The following is a 20,032-nucleotide window of genomic DNA, read 5'->3' on the forward strand; positions in this document are numbered from 1 at the left end:
TCATGGCCATCATGAACATGTCACAGTGCTGTAGAGATTTTGTTTATGGCCAGTTTTGGGGCCAGTTTATGGCTAGATTTGGGGGCCTGTTCCTAACATGTCCCGCATCTTTTTTTTTGTTTTTCAAAGTGATAAAAGCAAAAGCAACCTTATTACGGTGAGCTACTTCTCACAGGAGTCAGAGTCTCATCTGCAGACTACGTAAAGACAAACAACACAGATTAAAAGCACTATCATCATTGAAATCACAGAGCTTTGAAGTGTTTTCATCCATTTTAATGGGTTACTAGCTGCTAATCTGTCTGCAGCTCCTTCAAGCACTCCAGTTCCTGGCATTAAGGCTAGGTGTGCCTGGGATGCTTTAAATATTTGTTCTTTTAATTTTGCAATTTTCAAAGACAAGTTTGTAGAGTATCCTTCTACATGCCTTTTTATTCTTTCCCAAATTTTGATCTTATTAAGAGCCATTAATAGTTTCCATAAATTCTTATGTTTAATTCCTCCAGTGGGCCATATCACTGGAGGTTGAGGTGCCACTATACCACCATGTTTCCAGATAACAGGAACTCTTGCCATATTTCTTATCATTTCTACCATCTGACCATTTTGTTCATATCAGTTGAACATAGTGTGGCTGTGGCACACAGACTGAGAGGTGCAATTCAAGCTAAACATCCCCTTAGGGGACCAATCAATAATGATTCCGTAGGAATCGCTGTGCAGCACCTCTGCCTGTTCTGCAATGCAATCTTCCTAAACAAATATGTTCATTTTTTTCTGGCCAGGTCCAATTCTGTTTACAAATTGGTTTTTGAGAGAGGTATACCTAAATTATAGGAGCAGATTTATTATGGTAAATACTGAGGTCAGAAAGCATGTGTAAGTGTGTCATAGAGCGATTACATCCAGGTGTTATTGCCATCCAAGATTGACAAATATGCCCAATAAGTATAATTGTTCTCTGTGTCAGCCTTGTTGAAGGAATACTCATGGCAGTGGTGATCACCACTATCAGAGTTACCATTAAATTACTTATTGCAACTGATTGTCCCTCTTTCCTCAGGTTTTCTTCCACCAACTGTGCAGCTTCTTGATCTGTCCCCAGGCAGGTGGCTGTGTTCAACGTGTGTTGCTTGTGACAGTCGGGGTCTTCCTCAGCATCAGTCTTGACATGGCTGTAACTGAGGGGTCTTTGGGATCTTCCCAGAAACTCTTCCTTGGCATCTGGCTCATAAGGTTTCAGGTGTCTTGATGGTATCCAAATTGGCTGTGAATTTGGTCCTGGAGAAACACAAGCATAACCTCTACCCCAAATTATTATTTTACCTATTTCTCAACTTTTGTTATCAGATCTCTCCACCAAACCTGTTGTTCTGCTTCTATCTTTGCAGCTGGTTTCTGTAGATGTTGTTCAGCTGCTGATAACATCTGGCCTTTAGGCAGGCTAAAAGAATTTGAAGTTAATAATGCTAGATTCCGTTGCATCTGAGGTGTCCTATAGTTTCTATTATCCCCACCCCTCTGCTTTTGCAACCGCTGTTTCAGGGAGAGATTCATGCTTTCCACTATGGCTTGTCCTTGAGAACTATATGGGATACCGGTAATGTGTTTAATATTCCATACAGAGAAAAGTGTAGCTAGAGCTTGGCTAGTATAGCCTGACATTATCTGTTTTAATCAAAGCTACAATGACCATCACTGCAAAACACTGCAAAAGTTGATGTTTAATACAGGCAAAAGACTCTCCTGATTGGCATGTAGCCCAGATAAAGTGACAAAAGGTGTCCACACATACATGTACATAAGTTAGTCTCACAAATGAGGGAACATATGTGACATCCATTTGCCAAAGAGAATTAGGTCCCAATCCTCAAGGATTAATTCATCCTGTAAAAGATGAGGAATGCACCATTTGGCAAGTTGGGCATCACTGGATAATACCTTTAGCTTCTTTCCAGGTAATGCTGTATATGCATTTGAGACCAGAGACATTAACATGGGTTCAATTGTGAAAGTGTCTAGCACTAAATATTGCAGTAGCAACTAGATGGTCAGCCATTTGATTCCCTGAAGTCAAAGGTCCTGGAAGAGGTGTATGAGCCCTAATGTGAATGATGTAAAAGGGTGCATTCTATTCCTAGCTGCTGTTTGCAATTGGGTAAATAAAGTCATCAGTTGTTCATCTGTATGAAATCATAACTGAGCATTTTCAATTAACTGTGTGAAATGAACCAAGTATGAAGAATCAGAAATCACATTAATAGGCATATCAAAAGCAGTCAATATCTCAATTACAGCTACAAATTCTGTTTTTTTGAGTTGAAGTATAGGGCATCTGAAGAACTTTACCTTTGGAGCCAGAATAAGAAGCTTTACCATTACTAACCCATCTGTGAAAACATTTTCAGCACCTTCAATTGGTTTAAATTTAGTTATTCTAGGGAGGATCCAATTAGTTAATTTCAAAAATTGTAACAGTTTCGTTTTAGGAAAATGATTATCAAGAATGCTCACAAAGTCAGCTAAATGGGTTTGCCAAGTAAGACTATTTATAAAAGCTTGTTGTATTTGTGCCTTTGTGAGAGAGACAATAAGTTTTCCAGGATCGTATACAAGTAATAACAATCTGAGTTTTCCCATTACCTATCATAGTAGCAATTTGATCCAAATAAGGAGTTAGAGTCCATGAATTAGTATGTGGCAGAAAAAGCCATTCTACTAAGTCCTGTTCTTGGACAGTAACACCAGTAGGTGAATGCTGAGTTGGAAAAATTAGCAGATCTAGAGTCTTCTCTGGATCTATTCTATTTATTTTAGCTTTGTGGACTTTTCAATCAACTGTAACTCTGCCTCAGCCTCCTTTGTTAATTGTCAAGGGCTAGTGAGACTAGGATCTCCTCTAAGGATAGAAAGTAGATTACTCATGGCATAGATAGTAATGCCTAGAGCAGGTCATATCCAATTAATGTTCCCTAGTAATTTTTGAAAGTCATTTAATGCTTTCAATTGATCCCTATGTATGGTTACTTTCTGAGGCACTATTGTAGTTTCATTTACTAAGGTCCCCAAATAGGAGTGAGGAGTAGTAGTCTGAATTTTGTCAGGAGTTATAATTAAACCAGCATGAGAAATTGAATTTTGCAAGTGATCATAACATTGGAGTCATATTTCTCGAGTGGGGGCAGCACAAAGTTTATCTTCCAAATAATGATTAATGTAACAGTATGAAAATTTTTTACGAGTAGGTTCAATTGCTTCCCCAACATACATCTGGCAAATAGTTGGACTGTTAAATATGCCTTATAGCAACACTTTCCAATGAAAATGCTTAGCAGGCTGCAGGTTGTTTATTGCAGGAATTGTAAATGCAAACTGTTCACAGTCTTGCTCAGCTAAGGGACAGCAAAGAAACAGTCTTTTAAATCTACGACTATTAAAGGTCACAGCAGAAGAAGTCAATCCTGGCTGTATAGGTTTTATAACTGAATTAATGACTCTTAAGTCAGTTAACATTCTCCATTCACCTGATTTTTTCTTAATTATGAAAACTGGAGAACTCCAAGGGGAAAATGTTGGAGCTATGTTTTGTTTGTTTGTTTGTTTGTTTTCTAATTGTTCAGCAAAGAGGTCCTCTGAAACCTCCAGTTTCTCTTTACTTAGCGGCCATTGTTGTATCCAAATTAGCTTATCTGCTAACCATTTTAAAGGTATAGGTTCTGGAGACTTAACAATGACCACCATCAAAGATGATACCCAAAACCTTGGTGGGAACTTTCCACCATCAAAGATGATACCCAAAACCTTGGTGGGAACTTTCCACCATCAAAGATGATACCCAAAACCTTGGTGGGAACTCTTCCCACTTGAAGCGGTTCCTTCAAACCTTGCAAATTTTTCCTAGTCCCATACCAGGGACATACACTATTTCATGCATCATATGTTGACTTTGAGGGCTGTATAATTGCTCTGGAAGTAGAACTTGTGCTCCCCTTTGTTGTAATAAATCTCTCCCTCATAAATTTATAGGTACAGAAGTTATAATTGGTTGATTAGTTCCAGGTTGTCCTTTGGGCCCTTCACAATGCAAAATATAAATACTTTGATATATTTCAGGGGCTTTACCAACTCCAACTTTGTTAAATTGAGTGGGTTGAATTGGCCATGTGGATGGCCAATGTGTTACAGAAATGATTGAAATGTCCTCTCCTGTATCTACCAAACCTTTAAATTTCTTTCCCTGAATATTTACTTCAAAGGTAGGACATTATCAGTAATTCAGTTCACCCAATAAGCTGCTTTGCCTATTTGTGCTTCCAAATCCTCCTCTTCCTTTAATTTCACTTTTCCCCATTTCCACATATGGCACAATCAGGAGCTGTGCTATACACTCTCCTGGCTCTGTTTCCCAGGGAACAGAAGTAGATACAACAATTTGAATTTCCCCATTGTAATCTGAATCAATGACTTCTGTATGTATTTGTACTCCTTTTAAATTTAAACTAGACCTTCCTAGAAGTGATCCTATCATCCCCACTGGCAAAGGTCCACAGACTCCTGTTGGGGCCTTTTGCAGGGGTCCCCCAGGCAGAAGACTCACAGCTTTTGTGCAGCATAAATCTACTGTGGCACTACCAGCTGAAGTGGGGGACAGTCATTGTACAGGGGTGAGGGAATGGCCTGAGCCAGAGATTCCCCAGTTTGGAATGAGGACCAGGACAGACTCCTCATGGTATTTCCTGAAATTGGGTTTCCATCTTTATCAAATTTAGAATGACACTGATTAGCCCAATGTTTTCCTTTTTTGCATTTTGGACATATTTCAGGCTCAGCAGTTTTCGTTTTCCCCTGTCTAGTGGCCTGACTAGCTGATTTTTCCTACATTCTTTTCTAGTATGACCATGCTTCTCACAGTTAAAACAAGCTCCAGGAAACAGAATATTTCCTTTATCCACTCTCAGTCCTGCCATTGCCTGGGCTAGCAGAATAGCCTTATGCAGATTACCTCCGATACCGTCACAGACCTTGATATAATCAACTAAATGTGGTTTCCCTAAAGGCTCAAATGTAGCTATAATATTTCCCTGTTGATCAGGTGGGTGTATTCTAACAGGGAATGGCCAAGCTTCTAAATCACCCTCTCATCTAGCTTGCTGAATTTCTGCCTGAATAGAACTGAGAGCAGTTGCTCAAGGCGCTTCTCAAACAGTCACTGGGGCAACTACTTTTCACCCAGTGTCCTCCAGAAAAGAAAGATCTGGAGAGTCAGGCCACTCTTTTTCTTCAAAATAAGGAGGGGGTAAGGATGAACCTCTTCCTCCTTTGCTGCTTCAGCTTTAGTTTGCAAACAAACCTGCTCTGTCATTTCTTCTGTTACTTCATTATACTCTCCTTCCCCCTTATTATTAGTGTGAAAATACGCTTCCAAGCTCCCCTTCTTACTCACCACGGGGACTGCTTAAGAGTACTTGAGTGTACTCCAGCTTAGTTCCATGTTCTCCAACCATCACTCCGGTGACCCTTTGACGTGCGTTTGATCCCAATGTATGGGTGCCACTTGCTGAGACCAGCTCAGTCGTGGAGACCCCAACCCAGCAGTGCTAGAGGAATTAAAGACACGCACACAGAAATATAGCATGTGGAGTGGGAAATCAGGGGTCTCACAGCCTTCAGAGTTGAGTGTCTTGAACAGAGACTTACCCATAAATTTATAGACAGCAAGTCAGTGATAAACATTGTTTCTATAGATTATAGATTAACAGAAATTATTCCTTAGGGGAAACAAAGGGATGGGCTGAAACAAAGGAATTAATCTAGCTAGTTATCTATAGCAGGAACATGTCCTTAAGGCACAGATAACTCATGCTATTGTTTGTGGTTCAGGAATGCCTTTAAGGGGTTTTTTGCCCTGGGTAGGCCAGTTGTTTCTTGCCCTCATTCCCGTAAACCCACAAACTTCAGCACTGGCATCATGGCTGTCATGAACATGTCACAGTGCTGCATAGATTTTGTTTATGGCCAGTTTTGGGGCCAATTTACAGCCAGATTCAGGAGCCTGTACCCAACATAGGCCTTTGGTAAATTTACTCTCAACGTTAAATAATTAAATTAATTATTTAATTAAAATATTCAGCATTTTTGCAAATATTTCTAAGCACCCTACACTTTGTCATATAATCTTGCAGTATCCTCCCATCACAGGCTGGGTGACTACCTGCAACTTGGACTCTAAATTCACTCATGTAATTTGTTCCAGGGAACAGGAAATTAGCAGACTTTATGCAGAGATTTAAGATGGCTTCCATATTGGAGCTTCTTGTTCTTCTCCATTCACCATGAGGACATCATCTGGCTACTACACTATTCCCAGAAGAAGAATGTGAAACTAGTGGAGTCAGAATGCAACTGCCTTATCTAACCTAAATCAGCCAAAATAGCTTCAAAATGCAGTACATGGCCCATCTCCAATCTCCACAGCCATCCACCAAACCTAGCTTACAAAAATGAAATCCAAAGACATATGAGACATAAATATCTAAGGCAGTTTTGGAGGATTTTCTCTTGCAGAAAAACAAAAGTGATATAAGTATTCTGCCAAGACGAGACTGGGAAACATGTCCACCCTCATTGTGTCAGGAATTCAGGATCCAAGGGTGGAATAATAGATGGAGAATGTCAAAGTTTTTTCATATGAAGTAGATAATTAATGCTAGAAGAAACATCTGCTGAAAACTCTGGGGTTGGCAGGAAGCATCATGTCAAATTTTCAATAGTTACAATTAAAATAAAAAAGTTTCTAATTAAAATCTTTTACAGTTGTACATGAATGTATACAAATAGTGGATTTTTCCCTTCAGTATATAATGAGCAGAGTCATAACAATTTTCATGGAGCATGTCTTCTAATTACTAATTTTTACATAATAACTAGACCTGCACACTTAGAAATGGGCCAAAACATAAATGGAAAACGTAGCAATGTGTCATAAACACTCATGTAACCATTATGTAGGGCAAGACATGGAACATTGTTAAGAGCCTAGGTTTACCTCAATGCCACTTTCCAATTCCCTACACCTTTCTTCACACCTCCTATGATAAGCAACATCCATAATTTATGATGATCTTTTTAAAATTTTCTTTATAGTTTACCAACTAGGTATGCAACCCTAAACTCAATAGCTTGGTTTGGCCTGCTTTGAACTGTGTATAGGTGCAATCCTACATGTTCTTATTCATGGCATCCTGGGCTCAAGATTATGTAACTGAAATTTAATAACATAGATGCATGTACACGTGATTAATTTTTTTCACTTCTGTAGATTTTTCAATTTTATGATTTTAATATAATTATCCATCCTTATTTGATGTAAATATGGGCAGCTTATTCTTTGAACTATTAGAATAATGCTACAATGAGCATTCTTTCACATATCATTTGCTACAATTCCTTTGCATATATATAGCTGGGTGTAGAATTATAGGGTCCTTGATTACGATGTTTAAATTCTCCTCACAGACAAAGAAAAGCCCAAACCACAGTATGACTAAATTTATTCCTGTCACCTTTATCTCCAGTCTCTTTATTGCTACTTGCATATATCTTATAAATTCTACATTTAATCCAACAAGACAAAATTGTTTTAGTCAGTCAACATTTATTTAGAATTACACACTTATTTTTCATTGTCATTAATTTTTATTGCTCCTTGCATGTTGAACTTTGTATTTTCAGTATTTTTTATTTTATCTGAAAAATGTCATATTCAATTTCTGTTTATGAAGGTTTACTACTCTTTGGAAACACACTGAAGACATGATTCCATTGAATTCCTGCTGCCATATTTTCTGTCAAAATCAGGTGGTATCTAGAATGCAGTTCTTTTCAACATACTCTATCTTCTACCTCTAGCTACTTTTCAGATTTTCTATTGGTCTTTGGTGTCCTGTATTATTTGATGTTAATTTGGTTTTAGTTATCATGCCTGAAGTTGGAGATTACAAAAAATATATGGAGGGATACATTTTATCACTTTTGGAAAAATCCTTGCAACATTTCTCTTGCACAATTTTCTCTCCTCTAATCTGACAGAACTCCAGCAGTACATTAGGTGTTCTGATGGTAGCATCAATGTGTTACCCTCTGGCCTTGTATTTTCCATCTCTTTCTCTCTATGTTTCATTCTGTGTAGCTATCTTCCAATTCACTAATTCTCTCTTCTACTGCATCTAACTGGTTAACTCTGTCTATTGGATTCTCAATATTGATAATTCATGTTTTCAGTCTTATTGCTTTTGTGTTCAGAATAATCTTTTATTCTCCTTCCATAAATCATTTTCCATGGGGAAACTGAAAAAACTACTCTTACCACCATGTTCTTTTAAAAGTGTTTTTGGATTTTTTGTTTTCTGTTTCAGTATGTTAGAAACGAAAATGGTAACAATTTTATTCTTTTCCCAACACTTTGTTCAGAGACTAGAATGAAAGCTTCGTGTTAGAATTTACCTTCAATTTGAAAGAAACTGGAAATGAAGTTGATGTGAGTAGCTTTCTGGAGACAGTAGCTTATCTTTTGCTGGGTCCTCACCATAAACTGTGCTCACAGGGGAACTCAATGAGCAGCACTGAATCTCAGAACATCATTGCAATAGATAAAATATAGTTCATCAGCAACAGCTACATCACTGTATTCCATGAATTAATTTTCACTTTGCTTATGTTGTAGAAACAGTTGCCTGTGCCTTTGAATTCCATCATTATCCAAATGACATAGAGAAGATATGAGGGAGGGCTTACTTCTGTTTGATTTATTTAGGCCTAAAATCCTCTCTTTAGAAATAAGAGCTTGATCATGAAATGGTTTATTTATTTTTCTTATGAAGTGATTTTATTTATACTAAAATCAAAATCTTTTTTATAGTATTCCTTGGATTAGTTTAATATCATCTATAATTGTTTTCTTAAGCAAAGTATTTTAAACTACACTATACCTAACTTTCTAAATCTAAAGTATTCAGCTTGACTTGAACTTTGCTGTTTACTAATATAACTTTCCCATAATGACATCTCTTAGAAATTATATAGATGTTATCCAAATTATGTATGTAAATATTTCAGAAATAAATCATTTACTAAGATACATGTCAATGTAGATGATGTAATAATGATGATGATGTCAGCTAAAAGGGAGAATGTTATTTAATAAATGTGATTTGGGTCTTCTTTTCAAAGTACTAGAGATAAGGGTCATCGGGGAACACTATTATTCTTACTCATGGCTTTACTTTTTTTTTTTTTCATACAGAGTTTCACTCTTGCCACCCAGGCTGCAGTGAAATGGTGTAATCTCGGCTACCTGCAACCCCACCTCCCAGGTTCAATTGATTCTCCTGCCTCAGCCTCCCAAGTAGCTGGGATTACAGGTGCCCACCACTACGCTCAGCTAATTTTTATATTTTTAGTAGACAGTGGGTTTCACTATGTTGGCCAGGCTGGTCTGGAACTCCTGACTTCAGGTGATCCACCAGCCTTGACTTCCAAAGTGCTTGGATTACAGGCATGAGCCATGGTGTTTGGCATGATTCTTATATTATTCTCAGAATCAGGGCTAGAAAAATACCCTCACATAGCATTTCATCAAGAAAAACATAAAACCAACATATATCTAATGATTTACTCGAGACTCACATTCTAAAAATTATGGCAAAAGTGACCTCTAGCAAAGAATACTCTTTTTTTGGCTGTTTAATTTTTTTCCACTTTCATATGAACTTAAATACTCTGTGCACTTATAGAGTGTATAAACTGCATTTCATCTTTTAATAGCATTATTACCAAGTTAAATTCTCTTGACTGCTTATTTACCTTCTCAGCTATGGTCACAAAATCCGGGTGATTTTATTATAGTAGTCAAAGTAGTTACACTAAATATGTTTTATGCCTTAACAAAATTATCTTTCTACTAATTTTTCTCTAATATTCAAAAAATTTGTAGTATCAAAATATTTTTCCTCACACATGTGTACATATGCATGGTGTTATAATCTTTGAATGGTAAAAATATATGTAGAATTATTTGATTTAGGGATAAATTTAGAAAAATTGTCCTGTATATCTAATGTCTGTATTACTATAATTTATTGGAAATTCACTAATTTCTGCCATGTTGAAATGCTGTTATCATAAATAATTAAATAGGAAATAAGAAAAAAAGGTGTCTGGTAAAATACAGATGCTCAAAATCTGATGTTTCCAAGTAAAAATAATATTAAGAGTGTGGACATAGACTTCCTGCTTATCTCTTTCTTTTTTAAATTAATTTAAAGAAAAGTTTAAAATTTTATCTTGGATTTCTTACTATCATAATGCTCTACTCTTCTTTATTCAGCAAAAACTCTAATTGCAATGTCTATAAGAATATGTTTTTTCAGGCTATTTTGTATGCATTCATTTATTATATGTTTCTACTTTTTAAGTATTTTCATTAATGTGTAACATATATATAAAGCAATAAAATCTAAATGTACAGTAAAGAAAAAAATATAGCATTAAGAGTCATGTTACCACATCTTGGTCATAAAATATAATTTGCCAGCAATCCAGACACTCCCCATTTGGGCCTTCCCATTGATATCATTTTCCTTTTGTTTCCTCTATCCCTTCTATCCTAATTGTTATGATAGTCACTCATATGTCTCACTTTAGAATTTTGACAACAATGTAATAAATTGCAATTCACTAAAAATATATTTTTGTATACTTTATATAAATGGAATTATACTGAATCTTTTTTCCATCTTAGTATCTCTCATATCTATGTAGTTCAACTTTGTTCAGTTTCCTTGTTATTTATCTTCTTTGTAAACATGTCTCTCTAATTGGTTCATTTTGATTGTTTTATAGTATTCTATTGTATAAGTGTGCCATAATTTATTCATACTTTTTATCACTGATGGAAATGTAAGAGACTTCTCAACTTTAGCTACTAAAACTCAGTGATATGCATGTGTGTTCGTGTATATTCTGGTAAGAGCACAAATACTGGGTCTTCGAATGTGATCCATCATCTTAATCAGATATTGCCATACTCAAAGTAATTGCACTGATTTACAATCCTGGGAGCAGTGCATGAAAATTCCCATTACTTCATATGCTTTCCAAAATAAGTAACATCAGACTAGTTTTTACAGCTTTATATTTATGTAAAATATTAAACCTAACATTTTATCAGCCTTTTTCTATTATAATTTAAAATGTATCATCTATTTAAAAATTATAACTTTTTAAATTCTATGACTATTTCATGCACATTTATTACTAATGAATTATATATTTGTTCATATTCCTTTACTAGTTTTTCTAATATTTTTTCTTAAAGTTTTAAATACTCTTTTGTTATGAACAAGTGTAATTATACTAGACATATTTCTTTTAACCAAACATTATGTCAAACTACTTTGAGAAAATATGATTCATTAGCAGCATCCTGAAAGGCAAATTTCAGCGTTGTTTAACAACTCCTTAAAAGGACTCAAAGAAAAGGAAGTGTTGAAATATAAAAATAGTCTATAAGCGTAATGAAGTTGCCCATGGGAAAATACAAATTCTACCATTGCTACTATAGGAAAAAAAAAAAAAAAGAGTACTAATAAAGATACCATGTCCGAATTTTTAAAAGGCAGGCCTAATATCAATGGACAAGATTCCGTTCAAGGTCCTGACCTTAATTTTTATGTGCACCTGATTTCTGGTTGTGCAGTAATATTCTTGTTCCTTTTACGTTCTCTGACTGGCTGGGCACAGTGGCTCACGCCTGTCATCCCAGCAGTTTGGGAGACTGAGGCGGGTGGATCACGAGGTCAGGAGATCCAGACCATCTTGATTAACGCGATGGAACCCCCTATCTACCAAAAATACAAATAAATTAGCCAGGCGTGGCGGCAGGCCCCTGTAGTCCCAGCTACTGGAGGGACTGAGGCAGGAGAATGGTGTGAACCCAGGAGGCAGAGCTTGCAGTGAGCTGAGAAGAAAGAAAAAAAATTCTCTGACTAATGTCAAAACGGAAAGCACTGGGGCATTCTATTGAATGAGTTCCAGGCTGTCTTAATGGAAAACAAGACAATTTCCAAAACAGTTCAAATTTACTCCTATTCAAATAATATGCCCTTGTCATAAGACAAAATATTTCATACTGATGTTGAAATGAAAGCTGAATTCTCATTTGCTAGCATGTAAATCAGATCATATTCTTATTCATCATTTTGTAATTTTTTCCTTGTTTAAACTCTCCATAATTTGTATTCACAACAGCAGTTGTTAAGGAAATTTTCTATTCTAATACATAAACCATACATCAGATGCCTACACTGTTATATGTAGCTTGGTCAAAACTAGAATCATGACCACTGTTGATTCATTTTTTCAATGCCAGATTTAGTGAATCCCAACTTTTCCTACCAAAAGCATGCAAAGTTTTCTTGGGAAGCCCAGGAAGGCCAATATTCCTTAAAATCTGGTTGCTGCTAACTAATACTTTTGTATAACTTATTGTTAACATGCTCATTAACACAAACACGTACACACACACACACACACACACGTACATACCACTCATGGTTGGGAAAAATTACTGTCGTATAATTACTAAAATGAAAAAATAGTTTTGTTACTCGGGCTTTTCAGTGCATTTTCAATGTTTATCAAACTTAATCTCTCATACTTATGCCTTTTACTAAGTTATTCTCTTGAGCCTAATACTTCAATATTATTTAATTAAAATATTCAGCAATTTTATAACTATTCCTTGGGCACTTAAAAATGTTTTCCATTGAAGAGTCCACATTTCTCTGTGTATAAATATTCAGTTTTATTTTCCTCAATACAATTTATTTTTGATTACTTAATGGTTTAAGATGAATAAATGTTAAAATCAGTCTCCCATCTTGGATTTTATTTCTTTTCCGTTTTTATAGTATAATGGTTTCTAAGAGGGGATCTTGGAGTCGCACTGCCAGGACAGGAAACCAGATTCCTGGCTTGGTAAACCTATGATCTGAGACTCCATTTTACAACTACTCCCTGCCTCAGTGCCCTCACCTATAAAAAGCAGATGGTAGGCCGGTGGAGTGGCTCAGGCCTGTGATCCCAGCACTTTGGAGGGTCGAGGCAGGTGGATCACATGAGGTCAGGAGTTCGAAACCAGCATGGCCAATACGATGAAACCCTGTATCCACTAGAAATGCAAAAATTAGCCAGGTGTGGTGGTGCACGCCTATAATCCCAGCTACTCAGGTGGCTGCACCAGGAGCCAGGAGGTGAAGCTTGTAGGTAATCGAAATCACACCACTGCACTTCAGCCTGGGAGACAGAGCAAGACTCCATCTCAAAAAACAAACAACAAGGCCGGGCGCGGTGGCTCAAGCCTGTAATCCCAGCACTTTGGGAGGCCGAGACGGGCGGATCACGAGGTCAGGAAATCGAGGCTAATACGCTGAAACCCCGTCTCTACTAAAAATACAAAAACTAGCCGGGCGAGGTGGCTGGCGCCTGTAGTCCCAGCTACTCGGGAGGCTGAGGCAGGAGAATGGCGTAAACCCGGAAGGCAGAGCTTGCAGTGAGCTGAGATCTGGCCACTGCACTCCAGTCCGGGCGACAGAGCGAGACTCCGTCTCAAAAAAAAACAAAAAACAAACAAAAAAAACAACCAAAAAAGATAATAACAAAACTGTCTTTGGTTAGTTTTCTTAGGAGTTAATATACTATTCGTATAACTACTTTCCATTTTACCTGTTTGCTCTAGGCAAGAACCAAAGATTGTTAATTTTGGATTTAATCCCATTTTACTTGATATTTAAGACACCAGAGAGAAATTACATTTCTTTTTTCTTCTTCTTCTGAGTCAGAATCTCCCTCTGTTACCCAGCCTGGAGTACAGTGGCAAGATCATAGTCCACTGCAGCCTTAGGTGCCTGGGCTCAAGCATTCCTCCTGCCTCAGCTTCCCAAGTATTTGGAACTATAGGCATGCACCACCATGCTAGCTAATTTTTTTAAAAATATTTTGTGGAGATGGAGTTTCCATATGCAGCACAGGGAACTCCTGCTCTCAACTGATCCTCCCACCTTGGCCTCCCAAAGAACTAGCACTACAGGCAGGAGCCATCACATCCAGCCTGCAGTGGGAGTGCTTGAAGGTCAGAAGCTACCTAGAGCTTCAGCTCATGTCCATCCCAAGGCGGATGTAATCAGTTTGTAGTTATTACCTCTTCCTGAATGTGTAATTGAAGTGGATATCTAAGGCAGCTAGCAGGACTGTCACATTCTTCCTGAACTGTAGAGTAAGGGACATTATTATAGCAGGACCAACAGGAAGCCTCTGAAATTCTCCACTACTGGCAACACAATATATAGTATATAATAACCACATTCCCTAAGGAATGGAATTGGTCACTGCCATGACAAAACACTTGCAAGTTACAGGGATGGTAGTCTCTTTATATCCCTATTCACTTAACCTATCTGGCCTCTACCAAAACTAGATGGATTACAAAATACATGCAGATTACCATAAACTTAAAACAACACTCACAAATGCTTTCCAGGATATGCTATCTTCACTGAGCAGAGCTTAGCTTTTGGTACTTTTTACGGGGCTCGTGATGTGGTGAATGTTTCTTAATCTACACCTAGTAAGATGGAAAATCAAAACAATTTGCCTTGTATTAAGAATAACAGCACTGCTTCACTGTTTTATGTCAGAGCTCTGTCCTTCTGTTCTCAGTTTAATTTACAATTTTTAAAACATCGACCTAATTTAATATATTAATAATATTAAGACTAGGCCCTGTGGCACACGACTGTAATCCAAGCATTTCTGGAGGCTCACACGGGTGGATCACTTGAGGCCACGAGTTTGAGACCAGCATGGGAAACATGGTGAAATCCTAATCCTCCAGAAAATACAAAAATTAGCCAGGCGTGGTGGTGTTCCCCTGCAGTCCCAGCTGCTAGCAATGCGGAGGTGGGAGAATCACTGGAGCCAGAAGGTTGAGGCTATAATGAGCTTTGATCCTGCCACTGCACTCCAGCCTCAAGGACAGAATGAGAACCTGTTCAAATTAATGACAATAATAATAATATATTAGTTGGTACAATAATGAGGAAATGACAAGTTTCTTAAATACAATAAAATACCCTAATGTTGAATGGAAGGAAAATACCAAAAGAAAATAAAAAAACCTGAGAAGATTCAGGGACCTACAACATAGGTGATGTTTTAAAGCATTCAGTGTTCCTAGACCACATGTCAAAACAATCTTTTTTTTAAAGTAAATGGCATGTTGCTGTCTCCATATATTTCCTATTACTACAAAAGAGACACACTGTTTTGGGTGTCTACTGGAATTTCGGAGCCAACATATTCCACATTTGAAAATATTGCTCTGACTCATTAACGAAGTTTCCAAAGGCTACTGGTCTCAAGTTGAACCCAGAAAAAAGAGGGCTCTACAGAAGTTAATAGGCTCTGGTCCAAGCGGCTCTGGCCACTGTGCTAGATGATCTAGCAGAATTCAAAGCTGCTAGAGCCATACACAGTCGGCATTATAGGACTCTGTGCATGCCACTGAGAAGCCTGTAGGAAAGGGGAGAGCAAATCCCTATGGAATTAGTGCAAGACCCTTCCATCTTCAGCAGAGGAGTATCCTCCGTCTGAGAAACAAAACAGCAAGTGCAGAACATTGATGAAAGCATAGAGTCCCTGTAAACACAAGCCTCTATAAGCACAAAACCCGTACAACTCTGTACAAGTCATATGCTCATAAAGCAGCCATGATTGGAGAGCATGAGCACATCTGAGTGGCACAAGGAGGGGCAGTATTGCATACAAACATGTGATGTCTCAGATTCCCTTACTATGTCCTACTCTCCTGGCCAGCACCTTGCCTGATCCAGATCATCTTTCCATTTGGGACTTGAATGTATCATCACACTGTGGGCATGACGTGTGACTTTCATAACCTCCGCCAAGAAACAATTGACATAGGGCAGAACAGCAGAGCCCCTCCCTGTGAAGTAGCTGGTTACGAACTCAATTTTTTGAAATGAAATGCCATTTTTGTTTATCTAATAATCAACTAGAAAATATCATAATACAAACATATAATTGGCAATAAAAAATACATATGTGAATAGAACAAAGTCTTGTATATGCTTTTTTAATAACATTGTAATAGGTGCCATCTAATTTTCATGTCCTACCTTGCCTCCAATTCAGACACCTGATACAGCTGCATCAAGATTATATTATTGTGATAGTTCCCCTAAAATTCTGGAATAGCCAAACTTTTACTTTGAGGAAAGATTCTAATTGGATAAGCCTGTAACCTCAACCTAAGACCAGAACAGCGGAATTCACGCAACTGCAGATTTTGTGATGAGTTTTCTTTTCATTGATTTACTACATTAACTTATCCACTTTATCCTCCCATTTATTTGTTCATTAAAATATCATTTTTTACCATCTATTCTTGGTGCTGGGTTCTAGTTCCTGGGAGTCAACAGAAAACAAGACAAACATGATCTGTCATTTTACGGTTCTTACAGGGAACTGAGGAAGATATACGATTAAAAAATACATAAATCAGGTGTGGGGATGATTTATCTTAAGGTTTAAATAACATTGTTAAAATTTCATAACACCAGGAATTAATACAGTCAGGTAGGATTTAGCTGTGAACAAGACTCTGCATTTCTTTCTTATAATAGTACTTTCTATTAATGAATATGTCAAAACACTTTCATCATTGACAACAAAAGTACAACTTAAAGGCACATCCCATAATGAATACATAGATTTCATGGATACTATTTAAACATTTACAAAAAGTTTCACTGAATTATTTTCCATAATTTCTATACTGTTTTTTCATTGATTGGTTTTTTTTTTAGAAAAGAGAAAATTTGAGTTCTCTCATGTGAAGTTTAGAAGGAATTTTATAAATGGAAGATAAGGATATAATTAGCAATTCAGGGGCTTAGAAGTGCTTTAGAAAAAATAGTAAAATAATTTACATCACATCTCGACTTCAAAAAGATCTTTTCTTCAATTCAAAAGCTGAACGAAATGAGGTTTCTAACTGCATATGGAAACTGATAATAGCAATCAAGATCGTGATCATGATTTTTAATCCTTTTATTATCAAAGAGATTTTTATCTAAGCTATTCGCATACTTGTATGACATCTAATATTCCTCAGTACAGCTTATGGTAGATATAGACAAAATTTACTCTGCATATGCTTGTACTCGAATTTTATTGGGTGCGTTGTTTTCTAATAATAATTGTTTGCTTTTTACTAAACATAAAATAGGAATTCATAATGGACTAAAACCCCGAGGAGACATCCTCATTATTGATTTAGAATTGAATGACATTACCATCCAATAAGTTAGAGGTTCAAACAATGAATTCTAAGCACACTGTGGTATATTTTTGTGGCTCAAATAACAAGAGAAAACAGCAACATTTTTCCGAGATAAGCTATTAGTTCCTAACAATTAAAATCAAACATAAATTCTACAAATGAAACATAAAATACATTCATGAAATAAACATGGCTTCATAATTCTGAAGATTTTTTATTATATTTTGTATACTTTGGCAGTTCGTGTGAAAAAACAAAAAAGAGCACGTTATTGTCAATGTTCTTAAGTTTTTCATACATACATAAACACAGTTACACATATATATACTTTTTTAGACTAACTTTAGGTAAAAGACTTTTCTAGGTATAGGTTTGGAAATTATTCATACACATACATTACAGAAAACACAGTAAGAAATAGAAAATGTTTCATACACCACCAGTTTGTTTTCTGCTAGAAGACACACAATGCCCCTCTCTTGAATCTATGGAGCTGAAGGCTTCTGTCCTTTCACCCAGTACCTCACTTGCCACAAAACTGAAAGAAAAGTCTGCTTTAGCTTCTTGTTTCCCCAAATCAGGATGAATGGGTGGGCTGAAGGATAGCTGAATGTGATAGCTTGGCAGAACATGAAGAGAGGGTTATTATCCAGAGTCTGAAGACTCCAAACTGATATGGTTACGAACACAAAGTAAATGCCACATAACAAGAGGAAGGAAATCACAGTTTGCAAAGCTTTTATGTGGACCTTGGTATTGGGATCTTGAGATCCTTTCCCACGAAGCTGCATCTTCCTGAGATGTTTACACAGAGAAGAGATTAACAGCAGAAAAGATATCAGGGTCAGAGTAAAGGGTACTAAGTTTACTAGCGTGGTTACAGTCATATCTGAAAGGAACATAGTCCTCATCAATTTGATCTTCCAAGTCAAGTTTCCTTCATAATCTTTTGTCTGTACACTCTGATTCATATTTATCACAAAAAGATGACAAGGCAAAAATAGCAAAGTCCCCAACAGCATCACCAGAATGACATTCTTAACTCTCCTCTTTAAGTGAAGAAAAATAAGGTTGGAGAAATTGGCAATCTTAAACAAATAAAATATGCTGAGGCTAGTAGCAAGCCAGTTGCTCAAATGGCTGGTTACTGCCCAGACATTATAAGTGGTAGTTCTTACCTCTACACTATAAAAAGCTGGATTCAACACAATTGAATACCAATGTAATAATAACACCCAGAGCAAACCAATTCTGGAGACAGCCAGAGCAGTGAGAATTTGGTCAGCAAAGGAGATCTTTTGTCTCTTGACCCACTCAGTGCAATTTACCAATGCTATGAAGCCATTAGCAAAATTTCCAATAACAAATGTAACCACTACTAGAATGCAAAAAATGATGGGTAGAAAAGTTATCATGTCTGAACAGACAAAAATAAATTTTTAAAACGCTGGTGTTGTGTCCAGAGTTGGTTCCTGCAGGTGGGTTCCTGATCTCGCTGACTTCAAGAATGGAGCTGCGGACCTTCGCAGTGAGTGTTACAGCTCTTAAAGACGGCAGGGACCCAAAGAGTGAGCAGTAGCAAGGTTTATCATGAAGAGCAAAAGGACAAAGATTCCACAGCACGGGAGGAGACCTTAGGGAATTGTTGCTGCAGGCTGCGGAGGCCCGATTTATTCCCTTATTTGTCCCCTCCCATGTTCCATTTCTGTCCTATCAGAGTGCCCTTTTTTCAATTCTCCCAGCAATTGGCTACTTTTAGGATCCCACTGATTGGTGCATTTTGCAGAGCACTGATTGGTGCATTTTACAGAGCACTGATTGGTGAGTTTTACAGAGCACTGATTGGTGCATTACAATCCTCTGGCCAGCTACAGAGTGCTGATTGGTGCGTTTTTACAGAGTGTTGATTGGTGCATTTTACAATCCCCTTGCTAACTAGAGAGAAGTTCTCCAATTCTTCACTCCACCCAGGAAGTCCAGCTGGCTTCACCACTCAATGTAATGTCACTGGTTGTGATTGCTTGAATATCCTGACCTTAAATTCTATACACACCTAATTTGTGAATGTGCTGGGTCATTCTTTTTACTTTTAAATGTTGTGACCAGCATCAAGCCAGAAATCACCATGGCATATTAATTGATGAGTTCAATCATCTCCTTATGGAAAACATTCTTATTTTCAAACAACTCAAATTAACTCATTCATTCACTGTCTGTTCTTGTTATGGGCTGGAATTATTCATACTGAAATTAACAGGAAACCTGAATCCTCATTTGCTAGTACACAAATAAGGACATATTCACTTTCAGTGTTTGCAGGTTTTCATTGTGAAACCTCTCCATCATTTGTCTTTAGCAACTTCAGTTCCTAGGGAAGTTTTATAACCCAACACATAGATCATAGAGTAAATGTCTAAATCCTCAAAGGGAGCTTAGTCATAACTAAGATCATCACCATTATGGACTTTTTTAAATGCCAGATTTAAATACACAGAATCCAAACTGCTTTTATCAAAAGCATCTAAGGTTTTCTTGAGAACCACAGGCAGTCCAATACCCTATAAGATCTGGTTGCTGCTAATACTTTTGTATAACTTCATTATTCACAAGCTC

At 37.1% G+C, this 20,032-nt stretch overlaps 1 protein-coding gene across 1 annotated transcript; it reads right to left on the reverse strand.

The window, feature by feature from the left end:
- Positions 1 to 17,410: 17,410 nt before the first annotated feature.
- LOC117090517 (taste receptor type 2 member 45-like) lies at positions 17,411 to 19,107 on the reverse strand. Its single transcript, XM_033222856.1, has one exon. The coding sequence runs from the start codon at positions 18,832 to 18,834 to the stop codon at positions 17,905 to 17,907; it is 930 nt and encodes a 309-aa protein (XP_033078747.1). The 5' UTR covers positions 18,835 to 19,107; the 3' UTR covers positions 17,411 to 17,904.
- Between the last annotated feature and the right edge of the window lie 925 nt (positions 19,108 to 20,032).

Source organism: Trachypithecus francoisi, unplaced genomic scaffold, assembly GCF_009764315.1.
Source record: "Trachypithecus francoisi isolate TF-2019V2 unplaced genomic scaffold, Tfra_2.0 Lachesis_group11, whole genome shotgun sequence".
Lineage (NCBI taxonomy): Eukaryota > Metazoa > Chordata > Mammalia > Primates > Cercopithecidae > Trachypithecus > Trachypithecus francoisi.

Excerpts from the sequence above, each read along its gene's own strand:
- LOC117090517 (XM_033222856.1), bottom strand. The coding sequence starts at position 18,834 with ATGATAACTTTTCTACCCATCATTTTTTGCATTCTAGTAGTGGTTACA.